The sequence below is a fragment of the Symphalangus syndactylus genome, chromosome 12, assembly GCF_028878055.3.
Source record: "Symphalangus syndactylus isolate Jambi chromosome 12, NHGRI_mSymSyn1-v2.1_pri, whole genome shotgun sequence".
NCBI classification, from domain to species: Eukaryota; Metazoa; Chordata; class Mammalia; order Primates; family Hylobatidae; genus Symphalangus; species Symphalangus syndactylus.
This window is the reverse complement of record NC_072441.2, coordinates 95,329,295-95,350,597: the sequence shown is the minus strand read 5'-3', so window position 1 is coordinate 95,350,597 and position 21,303 is coordinate 95,329,295. Positions and strand designations below refer to the sequence as shown.

Genomic DNA, 21,303 nt, shown 5'->3' with positions numbered 1-21,303 from the left:
AGCATCACAAATCAAAATTATTACAATTGTAAACATTTCAGGAAAAAATGATCTACACAAACATACTCTGAATCCAGAAATTGTGAGGCTTCAGTTTTATTACAATGCTAAGGGTTCTTCCGCTTAAACATTTTACTCGCTTTCATAAACTACCAAAAAAAGAATAGTTAACTAACAACTCAAGAGTCTGAAGGCTCATTTGTTATATGCTTAAGTAAAAGTCAATTTGTAAGCATAATTATCTAAATAAACTGTAATTTTATATCTAATATATCAAACATGGTAAGTAAATATGCAAAGTCTATGATAGGAACCAGTCTGCCACACATTCTGTATTAAAACGAGGCAAGAAATTCACAAGATGGTTACAACAAGTGCTCCAGTCAGAACTTACCTTATACAGGTCTGGACATACACAATGTGTTGCTTAAATTTTCAGTTTTATTTTATTGCACTTCATGGGGAAACTTACATGTGGGCTGTGAATCCTAAACCTGCCTTTATTTCCTGGCTGGTTTTGTGCCTCAATTTCCTATAATTTGAAATAATGGTATCTAACTTGTCAAAATAATTTAATTTGAAATCAGGTAATACACACAGAGTTCAAGGCCAACATGGTGAAACCCCGTCTCTACTAAAAATACAAAAAATTAGCTGGGCATGGTAGCTGGCACCTGCAATCCCAGCTACTCGGGAGGCTGAGGCAGGAGAATTGCTTGAACCCAGGAGGCAGAGGTTGCAGTGAGCCGAGATCACACCACTGCACTCCAGCCTGGGAAACAAGAGTGAAATTCCATCTCAAAAAAAAAAACGTGTTGTAATTGCTCAATAAATGGTAACTGCTGAAACTGCTATTACAGTAGTAGCATTAAAGTAGATACAGGGATTTCCATGTAGTCTGATGTAATGGCTATTTTCAGTGTTTTCCAATCATTTGCTTATCTTCTCTTAGGGAAAAAAAGAGTATGTTTCTTCTTTGAAGCTGTTCTTTAGGCACAGGTGTCCTGCCCACCGCCCTGCCCTCTAGTCTCTTAAGGGGATCAGCTGCCCTATTTCTCTCTGCAAACATTTCCCACACCTAAGCTAGGTGGCTGAAGCACCGGCACTGGCACAGGAACCAGTGCTGAACAAGAAAGAAAGATGCAGTCCAAACAGGGGACAGAGAAATAATAAAAATGAGACTGTGGCTGACAATTCAGACAGAATACAATGCTGCCCTTTCCCTTCTTAAGAGATACTACAGAAGTCTACTTGGCTAGCCTCAGTAAGAGTACTATGAAGTGTGTTAAATACAACAGGGTAAACATGGAAGCCCCACAGCTCAGTTTCACATAGAGGTATGCACAGTTTAGAGATTAACATAAGCATCTCCAGGTATAGGACAGTTTACAGCAAAAGACATATAGGCAGGAAAACTGCTACATTAGTCCAACTCAGCCATTTACCACAAATTAAGAGTGCCTCTCATTCTTACCAGTACCCACAGTTAAGCATTTTTAAAATGTTAAGTCAAAAGGGATCCCTCTCTGCAAGCGAAAAACCTAGTTTTTAGAAGCAAGTACTTTCTGTTCATCCTTGCCCATAACTGTCTTCTTATTTGGTTTCATATTTTGATTTATGCCTTTACCAGAAACCAGGGAAGTCCCTGTATCACCTCTGGCAGATGATAAAGATACACAGTCTTACATCCTCTAAGCAATATACTGACTCAAGTGTATGAGCCGTGGAGACAAACCATCCTTTACAGATTTACCTTTCTCTCATGGGGCCCCAGTATTCTCATTTATATGATAATTTTCTCTTAATAAAAGGTTTAATGAAGTATAATTTTTTTAAAATTACCAAATAAAAGAATGTATTAGAAATGGGTATGTGTTTATAACTACTTACTATCATAACTTTTAATATAATTTATATCAAAGGTAGGACAGATAAAATGTACTATTTTGATTAACATCTGTAAGAAAAATAACATTTTACTGAATGGTTACTGTGTAGCTGGCATTTTGCTTAACATGCCATATATATTATCTCCTTTAATACTCATAATAACCTGAAATATATTATCCTCATTTTGTAATTGAATAAATTAAGTCTCAAAAAGATTGGGGAAATTGCCTAAAGTCACATAGCTAGTAAGTGGTAAACCCATATTTCATACCCAAAACTATCTGACCCAAAGACAATTTTCCTAACTTCTGCACAGTTTGTCTGACAGACAGAAGCAAAACAAAGAAGCTGCCTGCAGAAGAAAGTTAAGTAATCTTAAACAAACATAATCCCTCCCAGTTCCTAAAGGACTGAATCATATTTGACAACTCAATACTCAAATTGGTCTGTATTTGCCAAATACAAGTCCTAGTTATATGGAAACTTTCTTCTTTGTGCTTTACTAGAGTTAATTAAAAAGCTAGATCAGAAAACTCCTACCTGTGTTGCCATCTCCACTCTCCATAGATGGTTTACTGGTTTCTGACGGATTGTTCATTCTTGAGTCTGCAATAAATCAGAGGTGAATAAGGTTTTTAAAAAACTGGGGATGGAGATGGGATTGAGGAGGCAAAACTGTGACAGAAAAAAGGGTTAACTAATGTTATAGTCATATAGTTTAAGACCCAGTGTATACATGTCTGGCTAAAATACTAGAAATTGTAGTAAAAGGTTATCTGGAAGAAATTCAAAATTCCCCAGACCCTGAAGGGATTCACAAATAAACTGTCTTTTTAAAGAATTTTAAGATTCTTTAAAGAAAGACAGCAGAACTGTAACCTGAAAAAAATTAGAAAGTCTGATATGTAAAACGAATAAATGCTTTTAACATGAAATAAAATTGGAAAGGGGGGAAGCACCTCACAAAATAAAATGTTATTCCCAAATAAAGTATCTTTTTCTATATGCAATGATATTCATTCATTATAACCAAAACAACACACTGGTAATCTTGATAATAGATGGGACAGTAACTCAACCTATGAACTAAAAGAAAACACATCTAAGATAAATTATCTCCAAATTTACTCCCCTCCCCAACCAAACTAGCCAAAGTGAGAACATATTAAACTCATACCTCAACTATAAACCAGCACAAGAAGTTATAACATAAGGCATAATAGATATATCTAATAATTTCAAAACTGCATCACAACCACACCCACTTAAAGTAATACCTCAATATCCTAAATGAAACTGCTAATTTGAGTTTATCATTTCTGGGTTATCTATTTAATGAAGGTTTATTTCCACAGTAAAATGTTTTCATCAAGCAATATTAGGTATCCCAGAAAATACATTAAGAGAAGAGACAAGAACTCTGCTTTTCTTCTAACTTTTTGAAAGGGTAAGAAACGGAATATATATAAATATATCTCTTATTCTACTACTGTAAACTCAAACTTAGAATATTTATAATCAAACAAGTTTACTGTCAAGTTCTGCTTTTACCCCCATTAACTTATTTAGTGGTTAAATAAGTTAAGAACCATTTAACTTTAGTTATTAACAGAGAATAAATGTTTAAACTATACTGTTTTTGACCAAAGACCACATTTTGTCATCTGCTTAAACATCTAACCGGAAAATCAAAACAATCACTAGAGAGAATTCTCAACCATGTTCTTTACAGTCGAATTATCCCCATGCATAACAGATGAGAAAAAAATCAGGAGTCTTTCTTTTATAAGTTTCATTTCCAATAAGAAGATGTGGAATAGCTTTTCTAACACAGTAAGTTTCTGTAACTGATGCTTGTCTTATGGGCTTAGGCAGTACTGTCATAACTTTGGTTTGGTCTTCTGATGTTCAAAGGGTTAAAATTCATATGTTTGTGGTCATAAATGAGGGCAGTTCTACAACTTCCTTCTTCTCACTGTCCAGAGAAATTTAAATATCATCTGAAAGCATACTAAGGTTTGAAAGGAACAGGTGTACAACTTAGTGAAAAATCAGCTTTCTGAATGACAACCAAAATCTCATGAAAGTCAACAGAGATCACAACAAATGTAATAGAATATACTATTAGCATACATACTGCTCAATGCTTCCTTTAAATGAATTTTAAAGGAAAGTGGAAAAAATGATCAACCAGTTAACATTCATAAAAAGAGTAACAGTTTTCTCACATATGTAAGCACCGCAGAAATAAGCATAATTCTTAACAAGTCATGAGCCTGACTTTGTACAATTCATATTCTAATTTTCCCATCTATAAAGACTATGTCACAGGTATTTTAAGTGAATCTTCTCAGATTCTTCTACTGAACTGTCAAGAGCATCAAAAGCATTTAACAAAATTATCTCACATACACACAAAAATAAAACATTACTTCACATACACACAAAAATAAAATTGCACAATGGGAAGACTGTTTAAATAATATTTACTACTAACTGAAAGTAAGAGATGTAATTTCTAATTCTAAAATGATGTGTTAAAAATATTCCAAAAAGGTATTTTTCTTTCCTTTTTTTTGAATTGCCAACTAAGTAAATATCTAAGAGTAAATACAAGATTGAATTCCTGACATAAATTTGTTGTTTCTGTCATTCACCCTTTACATAGTGGCTTTTACTGTGCTGGGCAGATACTGCTACCCTGGGTTTAGGCCATGCCTTCTGCACAAGAATTCAAACATCTTCAGAAGTATCATTTTACTTTATCTTTGGCAACTATGAAGGTGACCAGAGCAGCTTCAATTTTCAAGTGCAGAAAATGACAATATAGGAAAAAAGTCATTTGCAAAAGTTTTAAATGTAAGATATCCAAGTCCTGGAGTTCGTATCATTTAACTTTCCAGGTGACTAGAGTAACTAAAAAAAGTCTCAGTAATTCTGCATATAAACAGACAGAACTCCACACAAAATATGACCACCACTAGCCACCATATATCTAAAAATCAAAGTGCCTTGATTTATTTGAAATCTTCATCACCGAAGATGGTTTTAACAAATTTAAGCTAGACATCTTCCACTCCAAAAGGCTTCCTGTTCTATAGAGAAAACTCTAAAAAGGTTTTCCAACATTTAAAGTTGTAGTTATCTAGAGTATATAGTTGATTTTAAAAAAATTAAAAAGAGGACTAATCCTAGCAAAAATTTGAAAAGTTAATAGTTTCTAAAATCTGGAAATCGATCAACAGATCTATTGCAGCAACCAGTACAATTACCCTCTTTATTAACATTTATAAAAACTATTCTGCATTGTGACTCAACCTTATTTTTCACTGAGCATTTTGGTTTTTGTATAAGACGTTCTCATTAGGTATGAAAAACATTTTTATTAATATGTATATATTATCTATGTACAGTTACGCCTTGTTTCAGATTTAAGATGTTTTTATAACTACATGAAATGTTCTCAATAGGAATTTCCAAAAAGCAAAAATATTCATTCAAGCTGAACTCTAAATTCACTGTATTTACTAACGATACCCTCTGAATCAGAAGAGCTAGTCACAGGGAGGGACCTACTGCAAATTCAAGTAAGCTTGTGCTTTGCAAATGCTTTCCTCCTTCCCTGCTCAGTCCAACTTTCCCCCTCCCCCACACAGGCTGCATATGCGATTAAGCATTTATGCATAGTCAACCCGACACACTCTATTTCCATATTAAAGCTTCTAAGAAAAGAACTGTGCTGGTACCCACCTAGAACATAGTCACTGCAGTCCAGCATTGCTGTGAAATCTTCTAGAGGAGCAGAGAGTCCAAACAAGGAAGAAACAGGTAGCAGTTTAGGGTGGGGAAAGAAGGTACTACTATTTCTAACAAATCTACAGTATGTTCTTAAGAGAGAAGAGGGGGGTTGCATAGGGTGGAAAGTGGATTAAGGGGAAAAGCAAAATACAACTTCTGTTACACCATAGCAATCTTCAACTGAATAAGGAAACTTCAGTTGCTCAGAGGAGTTTTAGTCTCTCCTACCAGCTAGGACTGACATTGTCAAGGCAACTGAAGCATGAAAAAGTTCCTCTTTTTGTAATAAAATAGAAACAAAGATTGCAGCTGGCAGTTTCCATAATGAAGCTTAATCAGTATGCGCGTGATTAGGGCCTTATGCAAATCTCTTCTCGTTAGCACAGCAGCCAGCACTTTGAAGTCCATGAACAATTCATTTACAGAATATACTGAAAGCACTCCCTGCATAATTTAAATCGTTGCATAAATATTTATCAGGCTATTTGCATATTAATTGGCAGTGCATGAAGGGAAAAATTATCTCCTGAGTGCCAGCATAATAATTAGGAGGATAAAATGAGACTTCTTCCAATGGCCTGGCTTCTTGGACCTAACTGGAGATAGTACCAAGGGAGAAGGGAGGTACAGGAGACAGAGTTCTGTTAAAATGCCACTGAAATGACACGTACAAATTAGAAGCAACCCTACAGACTTAAGCACCTTTAATCTTATTCCTGCTGGCAACAATGACTTCAGTAATAAGAGGATTTGCAAAAAGCTTTCTACACAATCCAAATAATCCCAAGGAAACAATTAGCAAGGTAGAAGCAGAACACAAGGCTGTCAAGATGGTGCTAGTCTACTGATAGGGAATTTTCCAATTCTTGACACACTTCCGTCAAGAGAAAGTCCCATTTTAAGAAGAGGCAATAGTAAACCCAGAAGCAGTGCAAGGTATATAAAGTATCTTAAAGAATACAGAAATTCATTACCTACAAATATTTTTATACTACCAAGTTAACAGAATAGATTAGTTGAATGCTACATATTATGCAGTATCCTTCCACCATGAAAATAAATCTCAAGTAGAAAGAAGACAGTTTGTTACTTAGAATCTCTATTGTCAAAGGTTAGGACATGTAAATTGTGGAATTACTTGGTATTCTCAAGTATATTTCACTTAATGAACATACATACATATATATAATCCTTACTAAACTATATGTTTATTCAATTTAAAGTACATTTACAAGGTAAGTCATCAATCCAAAATTTTTCAGGCATTACAATGACAACAGCCTAATCATCACAGACAATTCAGAAGATTTACAAAACCTCCATGGAGTAATAAGCATTATTACCCCTTTTTTTCCTTAAATATTATTAAAGTAAGGAAACTGAGGCACAGAGAACTAAAACACTTTATCCAATGTCACACTAGTCATTCGGAGTCAGGATTTAAAACTAGAATTTTCTGATATCAGAATCTGTGCTCTTGGCTATTCCTATGCATTATGGATGAGTTAAACACGTAGGGAATTGCTGAGAGGTGGTAAAGCAGCAGACTGAATGGTTTGTTTTCAGTGTAGTGAAGAAACCAGTAAATGGCAGCAAAGACATTGTGTTTAAAAGTCAGGTGTGTACAGATACACAGAAGAGTGCACGAGATTTGAGGAGAGTTCTCAAAGGTGTCGTCCCATTAATAATTGTTTTTATTTATAACTAGTCTTCAAGAATATCAAATGCCTGATTTCTAAAATATGTATGTACCTTTTCCCAACATTAAGGTTGAAATTAAACTCAACATGCATATGAGGAAATGAAAGACAGATTTTAATAAGCGGCCTTTCAAAAGATTCCCTTGCAAGTCAGCAGAGGACCAAAAACCTTAAACTTTTGGATCAGCACTCTGCATTACTAGTTTTTCTGTTTTACTGAATCACAAAATGCTTATGAGGAGAGACTTTGGGGGAGAAACTTAACACAGCCATTTAGTACCTGTAATACCTGTTTAAGTTCCTTCCCTCTTCGAGCCTTAATTTTATCATCTATAAAATGATGATATCCCTTTCATGAGGTTATTGTGAGATAAATGTTTTCATGCTTCTCAGACAAGAGCGTGGACTGGAGGAATGTGATGCAGTTGTGCCAGGGCAGACATCAAGTCACTGGATAAACATGTCTATCTTTTGAAAGCATCAATCTTATTTAATATTTCACACCAATTTGTATTAAAATAAGAATACATTATACAAGAGAACACAAATTTCAAATGAGTTTTTAAGGTAGAATATGTTGGATTATACAAATTCTCCTTGGTGAGAAAAGATGAAAAGCAATGGTGAATGTGACTAGATTACAGTAGATATCAATAAGTGTTTATTTGCCTCCTCTTCCACCTTTACGAAATTTAAAATTTATTGTTTGCATTTATTATGGGATATTTCTGCAACTTACCATCTGCCCTTTTCTACTTTATGTAACAACATCTCTAAACTACCTTTCTACTGCCAGTGCGGTCTTTCATATATTAGCTAAGGACGACTTGGAGGCAGACAATCATTGCTGACAAAGGAGTGTGTCTGTACCCAACAGAAGCAGCACCTTCCTAGTGAAACAGCCTCCCCCTCAGGCTAAGAGAGTCCCACAAGACCTGTAGCAGGGAGGCTATAGTTTACCAGCCCACACAGGCTACTATCTAGAGTAGGACCCCCTTCCCCTCTACTGCAAAGCTCACCCAGAAAAAAAAGCTCACTTTGCTACAGTGGGAAGGAAAGGCAAGAAAAGTTCCTTTCTGCCACCCTTGACCTAGGTACCCTACTAATTTTAGAGGGGAAGTTTAAACACCAGGAGTTTGTCCAAGCCTCTACAGATGGACTGGGAGAGGGACTGTCACCATCTCTTGCCTGTACTCCACAACCATGGCACATTTATGTCCAAAAGGAGAAAATAACAGCTTTTCCCACAAAGTTCAAATGTCCATTTCACTTGGTCATCTGTCTGAAATAATAGCAAAGAATCAATTAGACTAAAACTTAACCTAGAAAGAACACCCTTTGTACAAAGGAAAATCATTTTTGAGAGGTTTGTGGGATTGTCAGTCATTCACATTTGAGCATGAATTAATCCAATCCCACTGCTTTCATTCAACACCTAGTTTAGGAGTTGATTAGTGAGGCAATGGTTGTTTCTACTAGAGAAGAGGCCAATAAGTAATAAAATAACTGATGTTTAGAGGACCTGGATTGGGGGTGGGGTAATGTGGGCAAAGGGTTCATAGAAGGTAGTAATAATAGGAAATAGTAACATATGGAAGTATAAAAAGGAGCTGGAAAGGGCAAATTCAAACTCATGTATTTCACAATTACACCTAAAATGTAGCCTTTTTTTTTTCTAAAAGAGGGGACAAACGCTCTTCCAGGACCCAGAATTCATAGTTAACACTACTAGTTTTTTTTTTTTTTTTTTGAGATGGAGTTTCACCCTTTTGCCCGTGCTGGAGTGCAGTGGCGCAATCTCAGCTTGCTGCAACCTCTGCCTTCTGGTTTCAAGCGATTCTCCTGCCTCAGCTTCCCGCGTAGCTGGGATTACAGGCGCCTGCCACCAAGTCAGGCTAATTTTTGTATTTTTAGTAGAGATGGGTTTCACCATGTTGGCCAGGCTGGTCTCAAACTCCTGACCTCGTGATTCGCCCACCTTGGCCTCCCAAAGTTCTAGGATTACAGGCGTGAGCCACCATGCCCAGCCAACACTACTAGTATTAAAATATTTTTATACTCATGATCTTATGGGCCAGTGTAGGTATCATTAGAAATGAAATTGAGGGCAATGACAACTAAATCACAAACTAGTGTTTTAAAACACACCTTTTATGTGAGAGTGAACTGAGATTGGCCTATACTCTACCTTACTAAATCATTAACATCCAGCCTGGTCATGTTCTATATGAATAGCCATTTGTACCCTTCATTCTGTACTGACCGTGTAACTAGTTGAACAAGCAGAAATGTCTGACTCAAAAATTATTGCCTGTTACCTCCTTTCTATATCATGGGAGGTGTCTGCATCTTTTAGCGCCATTGCTTTCACACCAGGCAATCTCAACAGTACACCAATATCCTTTCCAACCTTCATCTCTTTTCCAATCTACCAATAATTTAGTGTCCTATTAACTTACTTACAGGAAACACTTAATGATATTTCAATTCTCAGTAATAAAAATACTTAGTACCTCAAGCATTATCAATAATTATTTACAAAGTCCAAAAAACCCATCACACACAGCCTAAAATAATTTTACTAATGCCCACCAAATATGAAACAACATTCCAGGACTTGAAAATTTGAGACTCAGAATCAAGTAATAGGTATTGGCACTGCCACCATTCTTGTCAACTACATCACAGACTATGTAAATGATACCCTCTAAGGTTGCATTATGGGGCTCTCAGTGTCCCCTCCCCCCACAAAAAATCTTTTAGAATAACTTAATGGAATTTCTGTCATTTACTAAAAATCTAGATGGGCAGATACCACGAAAGAAATGTGCTTTATCAACGTGGCTATTAAGCACTGCCAAATAACAAGCAATCTGAAGGATAATCTTACTTCATAAAAAGTAAACTGAGGCCTAGTTAATGACCCTTAAGGTCACATAGCTACTAAACAGAGAGCTGAGGTATGGTGGGGGTTGGGGACTCAGGCACAATACGGAGGGCATGAGAGGAAGACAAGTAAAATAAAATACGTAAAAATTCTTATCCCATGAGACTGAGATCAGTAGTTGGTTGGCTGAACAAAACGGTCAACTTAAATATCATAAACACATGTACATAATGATTGTATTTTAACCCAAAGCATATAAATACGCATTCATTCACCAATTTTTTTGGGCCAAAGCCTTTTCTTTGAGTTTGGATAAAAAACTCAAAAGATTTTTAAGTTTTTCACTGAAAGTCACATTTTACATTGTACATATATGTATAGACTAAATATTAGAAACTCAAGAAAAGTTCCATAGAACAATGCTTCTTTCCAGGTATAAATGTATTGCGATGTGTTCTAAAATATTTCTTTAAAAAAAATTGTTGACTCCAACCTATTAAATTGACTTCATGTCTCATAGATTAAAAAACACTGCTTTAAAAGTGGGACAAGAATTATAAGACACATAAAGCAATCTGAGTCCATAATCCTTTCTTTCTATTTTTTTTAGAATAATTTATCCCTACTATTTTATAGCTCTCTTGCACACATCTAATTCAGTATTTTTTAGCAATTACCCTTTATCAAATCTTTCCAAAGCATTTAACTTAATTTTCACAGAAACATCATCTTTCTTTTTCTATTCTTTTCCTTGGTTTATATAGTTATTTAAATTGTGTAATTAGGCTGGGCGCAGTGACTAACGCCTGTAATCCCAACACTTTGGGAGGCCTAGGCAGGTGGATCACCTGAGCTCTGGAGTTCGAGACTAGCCTGGCCAACATGGTGAAACCCCATTACTACTAAAAATACAAAAATTAGCTAGGCGTGATGGCATGCACCTATAGTCCCAACTACTCAGTAGGCTGAGGCGTGAGAAATGCTTGAACCCAGGAGGCGGAGGTTGCATTGAGCCAAGATCATGTGACTGCACTCCTGCCTGGGTGACAGAGAGAAACTCCATCTGTAAATAAATAAATAAATAAATAGTGTGATTAAAATTAGTACAACTAGCACGAACAGTATTGGGAGCACAAACAAGTAAATGGTTCTTAATAACTTTACAACTCAACTGGTAGACATACCATGGTGTAAGTCTTCAGCATGCTGTAGGGAATCAGATAGTGCATCAAACAGGAATGGGCTGTTACTTAATCTCATCAAGTCATTTAAGTGGTGGCCCACTGAGAAAGCTACTACACCAGAAAGCAGTTTGAAGTGACATGTTTCTGGACTCTTTTAACCTGTGCTATATTATGTTTTTACAGCTATATACATAGCTCATCTACTGTTCACTCTAACAATCTGGCATTCTTTAAAACTAAATCTATTACAAAATCCAATCCTGAATTTCTTGGTTGTAAAAGCTTAAATCTTTGTGTAGCTCTATTAAAGTTTTATCATTTCACTAAACTTATCTGTCTAGCCTATCCTATATGATCCTATCTTACCATACTGTTTCTTTACTTCTATAACTGTCTTTCTTTCATTCTAGTTTAAAGTGTTTTGCCAAGTCATTGATTTCAATCATTAATGGATTCCACAAGTATTTACTAAGTGCTTTCAGGCACAGGCATAGGAATTGGGAAGACAAGAACGTGTTGAGGATAGGCCCCCAAATCTGGCCATAGACAGGCCCCCAAAATGGCCATAAACAAAATCTCTGAAGCACTGTGACATGCTCATGATGGCTATGACACCCATGCTGAAGGTTGTTGGTTTACCGGAATGAGGGCAAGGAACACTTGGCCCACCCAGTGCAGAAAACCACTTAAAGTGTTCCTGAACCACAAACAATAGTATGAGTGATCTGTGCCTTAAGGACATGTTCCTGCTGCAGATAACCAGCCAGAGCCCATCCCTTTGTCTCCTGTTTTAGTTAATCTAAATCTATAGAAACAATGCTTATCACTGGCTTACTGTCAATAAATATGTGGGTAAAGCTCTGTTTGTGGCTCTCAGCTCTGAAGGCTGTCAGCCCCGATTTCCACTCCGCACTCAATATTTCTGTGTGTCTTTAATTCCTCTAGCACCACTGGGTTAGGGTCTCCATGACCGACCTAGTCTCGGCAAGCAGCGCCCAAACCAGGGCATTTCCGGCTCAGGCCATTCCCTCACCCCTATACAATGCCTGTCCCGCGCCACAGCTGGTAGTGCCACAGTAGATTTATGCTGCCCAAAAGCTGTGAGCCTTCTGCCTGGGGAACCCCTGCAAAAAGTGCCAAAAGGAGTCTGTCAATCCTTGCCAGCGAGGATGGTAGGATTACTTCTAGGTATGTCTAGTTTAAATTTAAAAGGAGTGCAAGTACATACAGAAGTCATAGATTCAGATTACAATGGGGAACTTCAAATTGTTATATCTACTTCTGTTCCCTGGAAAGCAGAGCCAGGAGAGCGTATAGCACAGCTCCTGATTGTGTCATATGTGGAAATGGGGAAAAGTGAAACTAAACGAACAGGAGGATCTGGAAGCACAAATAAACAAGGCAAAGCAACTTATTGGGTGAATCAAATTACTGATAAACGTCCTACCTGTGAAATAATTATTCAGGGTAAAGAATTTAAAGGTTTGGTAGATACAGGAATGGACATTTCAATTATTTCTCTACAGCACAGGCCGTCCGTGTGGCCAATTCAACCTGCTCAATTTAACACAGTTGGAGTTGGTAAAGCCTCTGAAGTATATCAAAGTAGTTATATTTTGCATTGTGAAGGGCCTCATGGACAACCTGGAACTATTCAACCAATTATAACTTCTGTACCTATAAATTTATTGGGGAGAGATTTATTACAGCAATGGGAAGCACAAGTTCTAATTCCAGAACAATTATATAGTCCTCAAAGTCAACATATGATGCAGGAAATGGGGTATGTCCCTGGTATGGTACTAGGAAAAAATCTGCAAGGTTTGAAGGAACCACTTCAAGCAGAAAGACAAAGTTCCTGCCAAGGTTTAGGGTATCATTTTTGATAGTGGCCATTGTTAAGCCTCCAGAACCTATACCTTTAAAATGGTTAACAGATAAGCCAATTTGGATAGAACAATGGCTGCTAAGTAAAGAGAAACTGGAGGCTTTAGAGGACTTAGTAACTGAACAATTAGAAAAAGGACACATGGCTCCAACATTTTCCTCCTGGAATTCTCCAGTCTTTGTTATTAAGAAAAAATCAGGTAAATGGAGAATGTTGACAGATCTGAGGGCCATTAATTCAGTTATACAACCTATGGGGGCATTACAGCCAGGATTGCCTTCTCCTGCTATGATTCAGAAAAATTCACCTTTAATAGTCATAGATTTAAAAGACTGTTTCTTTACTATCCCCTCAGCTGAGCAGGACTGTGAACAGTTTGCATTTACAATTCCTGCGGTAAACAACCTGCAGCCTGCTAAGTGTTTTTATAGGAAAGTGTTGCCACAAGGCATGTTAAACAGTCCAACAATTTGCCAGACTTATGTAGGGTAAGCAATTGAACCTACTCGTAAAAAATTTTCCCGGTGTTACATTATTCATTATATGGATGATATACTTTGTGCTGCCCCCACTCGAGAAATATTACTTCAATGTTATGATCACTTGCAAAATTCGATTTCTCATGCTGGTTTAATTATAGCTCCTGACCAAATTCAGACTACTACTCCTTACTCCTACTTGGGGACCTTAGTAAATGACACTACCATTGTGCCACAGAAAGTTACCATACGTAGGGATCAACTGAAAACATTAAATGACTTTTGAAAATTACTAGGGGACATTAACTGGATACGACCTGCTCTAGGCATTCCTACCCATGCCATGAGTAATCTATTTTCTATCCTTCGAGGAGATCCTAGTCTCACTAACCCTCAGCAATTAAAAAAGGAGGCTGAGGCAGAGTTACAGCTAATTGAGAAGCAAGCGTATAAGGCTCAAATAAATAGAGTAGATCCAGAGAAGACTCTAGATTTGCTAATTTTTTCTTTTTTTTCTTTTTTTTTTTTTTTGAGACGGGGTCTCGCTCTTTCGCCCAGCTCGGAGTGCAGTGGCGCAATCTCGGCTCACTGCAAGCTCCGCCTCCTGGGTTCACGCCATTCTCCTGCCTCAGCCCCCCGAGTAGCTGGGACTACAGGCGCCCGCCACTGCGCCCGGCTAATTTTTTATATTTTTAGTAGAGACGGGGTTTCACCGTGTTAACCAGGATGGTCTCGATCTCCTGACCTCGTGATCCGCCCGCCTCGGCCTCCCAAAGTGCTGAGATTACAGGCGTGAGCCACCGCGCCCGACCAAGATTTGCTAATTTTTTCAACTCAGCATTCACCTACTGGTATTATTGTTCAAGAGCAAGATCTTGTAAAGTGGCTTTTTCTTCCACATACTAATTCACGGACTTTGACTCCTTATTTGGATCAAATTGCTACTATGCTAGGAAATGAATGGGAGAACTCAGATTGTTAAATTACATGGATATGATCCTGGAAAAATTACTGTCCCTCTTACAAAGGCAGAAATACAACAGGCTTTTACAAATAGTCTTACTTGGCAAACTCACTTAGCTGACTTTGTGGGTATTTTCTATAACCATTTTCCTAAAATGAAAACTGTTTCAATTTTCGAAAATAACTAATTGGATTCTCCCTAAAATAACTAAATTTAAACCAATTGAAGGTGCTGAAAATGTCTTCACAGATGGGTCTAGTAATGGTAAAGCTTCTTATTCTGGCTTGAAAGGTAAAGTTTTCCAGATGCCCTATATTTCAGCTCAAAAATCAAAGCTTGTAGCTGTAATTGAGGTATTGACTGCTTTTGATATGACTATTAATGTGATTTCTTATTCTTCATATGTGGTTCATTCTACACAGTTAGTTGAAAATGCTCAGCTACGATTCCAAACAGATGAGCAGCTGATGACTTTATTTACCCAATTGCAAACGGCAGTTAGGAGTAGAATGCACCCTATTTACATCAACTCACATTAGGGCTCATACACCTCTTCCAGGACCTTTGACTGCCAGGAACCAAATGGCTGATCACCTAGTTGCTACTGCAATATCTAATGCCAGACACTTTTATAATTTAACCCACGTTAATGCCTCTGGTCTCAAATGCAGATACAGCATTACCTGGAAAGAAGCTAAAGCTATTATCAAGTGATGCCCAACTTGCCAAATGGTGCATTCCTCATCTTTTACAGGAGGAGTTAATCCTCGAGGATTGGAACCTAATTCTCTTTGGCAAATGGATGTCACCACCCATATTCCCTCGTTTGGGAGACTAGCTTATGTGCACGTATGTGTAGATACATTTTCTCACTTTGTCTGGGCTACATGCCAATCAGGAGAGTCTTCTGCTTGTGTTAAATGTCACCTTTTGCAGTGTTTTGCAGTGATGGGAATTCCAGTTTCTATTAAAAGGGACAACGCCCCAGGCTATACTAGCCAAGCTCTAGATACATTTTTCTCTATATGGAATATTAAACACATTACTGGTATCCCATATAATTCTCAAGGACAAGCCATAGTGGAAAGAATGAATCTCTCCCTGAAACAGCAGTTGCAAAAGCAAAAGGGGGAAAACAGGAACTACGGGACACCACATATGCAACTGAATCTAGCATTATTGACTTTAAATTTTTTGAGCCTACCTATAAAGCCCAGATGTTATCAGCAGCTAAACAGCATCTACAGAAACCAGCTGCAAAGACAGAAGCAAAACAACTGGTTTGGTGGAGAGATCCGATAACAAAAAGTTGGGAAATAGGTAAAATAATAACTTGGGGTAGAGGTTATGCTTGTGTTTCTCCAGGCCAAAACCAGCAGCCGATTTGGATACCATCAAGAGACCCGAAACCTTACTATGAGCCAGATACCCAGGAAGAGGTTCTGGGAGGATCCCAAAAACCCCCAGGTTGCAGCCATGTCGAGACTGACACTGAGGAGGACCTCAACTGTCATGAGCAACACCCGTCAAACACAGCCACCTACCTGGGGACAGATCAAGAAGCTGTCACAGATGACGGAAGAAAACCTGAGGAAAGTGGGACAACCAGTCACAATGAGTAATTTAATGATAGTTATGATAGTGGTGATCACCAATGCCATGAGTATTCCTTTAGCAAAGGCTGACACAGAGAACAATTATACTTATTGGGCATATTTACCTTTTCCACCACTTCTACGGCCTGTAACTTGGCTGGACCCCCCCAGTGGAGGCATACACTAATGATAGCTCTTGGATGCTCAGTCCTACAGATGTTAGAGGCCCATTTCACTCACATGAGAAAAGAACTGTTATGAATATTTGTTTAGGATTTGAACGTCTGCCTATCTGTTTGAGAAAGGCCACTAGTTGCCTACCCCCTCGCTATCAATCTTGGCTGGCAAATAATGCCTGGACGTAATCACTTTATGACACAGTTACACATGCTTTTTGGTCTCAGTATTTACCATAATAAATCTGCTCTTATAATTGAGGCATACCACCCTCAAAAACAAATCTGTAAACAGGATTGGACCTGGTCAGAAAAAATGAACGTACTTGTTTGGGAAGATTGCATTGCAGAACAGGCAGAGGTGCTGAGCAACGAATTCCTATGGAATCATTATTGATTGGTCTCCTAAGAGGATGTTTAGCTTGAACTGCACCTCTCAGTCTGTGTGCCACGGCCACACTATGTTCAGCTGGTCTAAACAAAATGGTCAAATGGTAGAAATGGTAAGAAGTACGGCAAGAGTTCCTATTATCTGAAAACATGGCCGTCTAGTGGCACCTCAACCTCAGATGATATGGCCCACTGTAGGAGCTAAACATAAGGATTTGTGGAAACTATTAATGGCTCTTAATAAGATCAAAATTTGGGAAAGAATAAAAAAGCAACTAGAAGGACACTCTACAAACTTGTCTTTGGATATTGCAAAATTAAAAGAACAAATATTTAAAGAATCCCAGCCACACCTGACCTTAATGCCAGGAACTGGAGTGCTTGAAGGAGCTGCAAATGATTAGCAGCTATTAACCCGTTAAAATGGATAAAAACTCTTGGAGACTCCGTGATTTCAATGATGATCATGCTTTTAATCTGTGTTGTCTGTGTATAGTCTGCAGATGCAGATCCCGACTCCTGCGAGAAGTAGCTCACTGTGATAAAGCCACCTTTGCTTTTATCGTTTTGCAAAAACAAAAAGGGGCGACATGTTGGGAACAGGTCCCCAAATCTGGCCATAGACAGGCCCCCAAAATGGCCATAAACAAAATCTCTTCAGCACTGTGACATGCTCTTGATGGCTATGACGCCAATGCTGAAGGTTGTTGGTTTACCGGAATGAAGGCAAGGAATACTTGGCCCACCAAGGATGGAAAACTTCTTAAGGTGTTCCTGAACCACAAACAATAGCATGAGCGATCTGTGCCTTAGGGACATGTTCCTGCTGCAGATAACTAGCCAGAGCCCATCCCTTTGTTTCCTGTTTTAGTTAATCTATAATCTATAGAAACAATGCTTATCACTGGCTTGCTATCAATAAATATGTGGGTAACGCTCTGTTCACGGCTCTCAGCTCTGAAGGCTGTCAGCTCCCTGATTCCCACTCCGCACTCTGTATTTCTGTGTGTGTGTGTCTTTAATTCCTCTAGCACCACTGGGTTAGGGTCTCCACGACTGAGCTGGTCTCGGCAAGGACAAGCTTCAGAAGGCTTGTAATTGAATAATAGAAATATTAAGCAATCACCAAAAGGTGTAATGACAAACTGTGAACATTCCAGGGAGAAAAAGAATAGGTCACTACAGAGTTTTAACACAGGACCACATAGTAATTTGTCTTGACATTGTTGTCTAATATTAAAGTTCTAACCAGGCATGGTGGCTCATGCCTCTAATCACAGCACTTTGAGAGGCAAAGGCAGGGGGATCACCTGAGGTCAGTAGTTCAAGACCAGCCTGGCCAACATGGTGAAACCCCATCTCTACTAAAAATACAAGAATTTAGTCAGGTGTGGTGGTCCGCGCCTGTAGTCCCAGCTACTTAGGAGGCTGAGGCATGGGAGGCAGAAGTTGCAGTGAGCCTAGCACTCCAGCCTGGGTGACAGAGTGAGACTTCATCTCAAAAAAATAAAAATAATATTAGAGTTATCCTATTTCAACAAATAAAATGTGAGTTCTTCTCTGATTCAATTTCTTAAATCCAAGAAAAAATAAGCCTTGTTTTGTTTAAAACCCAAGCAGTTTTGATTATTCCTACCCATTTTTTGAACTGTTCCGTTTCATTTCTGATACTGGTAATTTATGTTTTCTCTCTTTATCTGTTACACTCAGGCTTCCAGAATCTGTGACACCACAAGGATAACAAATATTTCAGAGTTCTATATCAGATATAAAATCTAAAGATACATTCCTCCTCATTAAATTGATTAAAGTGTTCTTCAGACTAATCAGATGTTACTAACATTTCTTAATAATAATAATACAGTGGCAGTCATTCCATAAACATTAACCTCGATCTGTCTAAACTACCCTTCTTTTCCCCGTATTGTTTCGTGAAAAGTCTACCTATCCTATAAAAACTATTCAAAAGCGATGGCCTCAGGTCTTCCCTCATTCTCCTAGTTATAAGGAACTATTTCTTCCTCTGAAATCCTATAGCAACTATGATATCCCTCTCTTTTGTTTTTGACTTTTTATTTGGAAATTACTAGAAATGCAAAGGAATCTTCAAAGATGGGTCCCATGTACCATTCATTAATTTCTCCACTGGTTACGTCTTATGTAACTACACTATTATATTAAATCCAAACAATTGATCTTGATATAAAGTATGCTTCTACATCATTTTAATGTCACATGTGCAGGTTTATGTAACTATCATTGCAATCAAGATACAGAACTATTTCATCACAAAGAATTCCGTCCTGCTACCCCATGACAGTCACATCAACTCCTATCCCTCTGGCTATTTCTAATCCCTAACAACCACTAATCTGCTATCCACTTTTATAACTGGTCATTTTGGTAATGTTATACAAATGGAAACATATAGTAACGTGACCATTTGAGATTGGCATTTTTTACTCGGCATTATGTATGCCTTTGAGATCCAACAAAGCTTTGGTGTGTATCAATAGTTATTCCTTTTTCTTGTTGAATATTAAGTATTTCATGGTATGGATGTCCCACAGTTTGCTTGCTTTTTAATTTCAGGGTTTTTTTTTTTTTTTTTTTAAGAGATGGGGTATCTCTCTGTTGCCCAGACTGAAGTGCTGTGGTATAATCATAGCTCACTGCAGCCTCGAACTCCTGGGCTCGATCGATCATCCCGCCTCAGCCTCCCAAGTAGCTGGGACTACCAGCAGGTCACCACACCTGGCTAATTAAAAATCAATCAAACAAACAAAAAACAATTTTTTTTAGAGACAAGTTCTCACTATGTTGCTCAGGCTGGTCTTGAACTCCTGGTCAAGAGCCATCATCCCACTTCTGTCTCCCAAGTAGCCGGGATTACAGGCGTGAGCCACCATGCTCAGCAACGTCTCACTGTCTGTTAGGCATTTACTTATTGAGGGACTTTTTGGCTGTTTCTAAGTTTTAGGTTATTAAAATAAACCTGCTGTAAACATTCATACATAGGAGGTACAGAGGATGACAAGTCCACACTGGGGGAAAATATCTGCAAAGCACATTTCTGATACAGGACTCATATATAATATGTAAAGCACATCTGTATACATATTTTTATGTGAACATAATTTTTTATTTCTCTGGGATAAATGCAAAGAAGTGAGACTGCTAGCTCATAGGGTATATGTATGTATTAGGCCATTCTTACATTGCTATAAAGAAATGCCTGAGGCTGGGTAATGCATAAGAAAAGAGGTTTAATTGGCTCAGGTTCCATGGGCTGTATAGGAAACACAGCAGCATCTGCTTTTGGGGAGATCTCAGGAGGCTTACAATCATGGTAGAAGGTGAAGGCAGGAGCAGGCATGCCATATGGCAAAAGCAGGAGCAAGAGACAGAGACTGGGGAGTGGGGTTGCCACACACTTTAAAATAACCAGATCCCGTGAGAACTCACTATCAACAAGACCGCACCAAGCTATGAGGGATCCACCCTCATAATCTAAACACTTCCCACCAGGCCCCACCTCTGACACTGGGGATTACAATTTGACATGAGATCTGGGTGGGGACAAATATCCAAACTCTATGTGTATTAGGTTTAGGGATTTTGCTGTTGTTTTTTGGAGATAGGGTCTCACTTTTGTCACCCAGGCTGGAGTTCAGTGGTGTGATCACAGCTCACTACAGCCTCAACCTCCTGAGCTCAAGTAATCCTCCCACCTCAGCCTGCCAGGTAGCTGGGACCACAGGTGCACACCACAATGCCCGGCTTATTTTTATTTTTGTAGAGACAGGGCATCCCTGTGTTGCCCAGGATGGTATGGATCTCCTGGGCTCAAGCCATCCTCCCACCTCAGCCTTCCTAAGTACTGGGATTATAGGCGAGAACCACCATGCCTGAACTGTTTCATTTTTAAGAAATTGTCAGATATTTTTCAGAATACCTATAACACTTTACATTCCCACAAACAATGTAAGAAAGATCTGCTTCTCCAAATCTACTAGCATTTGGTATTGTCACTATTTTTTATTTTAGCTATTCTAGTAGGTGTGCAGTGATAGCTGATGGTGACCTTAATTTGCATTTCCCTAGTGGCTAGTAATATTGAACACCCTTTTATGGGCTTATTTGCCATCCATACAGCCTCTTCAGTGACATGTCTATTTCTTTCTTTTGAAGTTTTCTTTTTTTTTTTTTTCTGAGACAGAGTCTTGCTCTGTCGCCCAGGCTGGAGTGCAGTGGCGCAATCTCGGCTCACTGCAACCTCCGCCTCCTGGGTTCAAGCAATTCTCTGCCTCAGTCTCCCAAGTAGCTGAGATTACAGGTGCGTGCCACCATGC

General features: G+C 38.3%; 1 protein-coding gene across 8 annotated transcripts in view; it reads right to left on the bottom strand.

The window, feature by feature from the left end:
- POU2F1 (POU class 2 homeobox 1) overlaps window positions 1-21,303 on the bottom strand; it is a 210,888-nt gene that overhangs the window by 92,258 nt on the left and 97,327 nt on the right. For 4 of the 8 annotated variants that reach the window (XM_063625101.1, XM_063625108.1, XM_063625107.1 and 1 more), the window contains exon 2: window positions 2,431-2,496. In XM_063625101.1, coding sequence (XP_063481171.1) covers window positions 2,431-2,496 — 66 coding nt within the window. Of the gene's footprint in view, window positions 1-2,430; window positions 2,497-5,640; window positions 6,137-21,303 lie in introns of those variants that run through there. The other 4 variants (XM_063625102.1, XM_063625106.1, XM_063625100.1 and 1 more) reach the window with 4 other exon arrangements.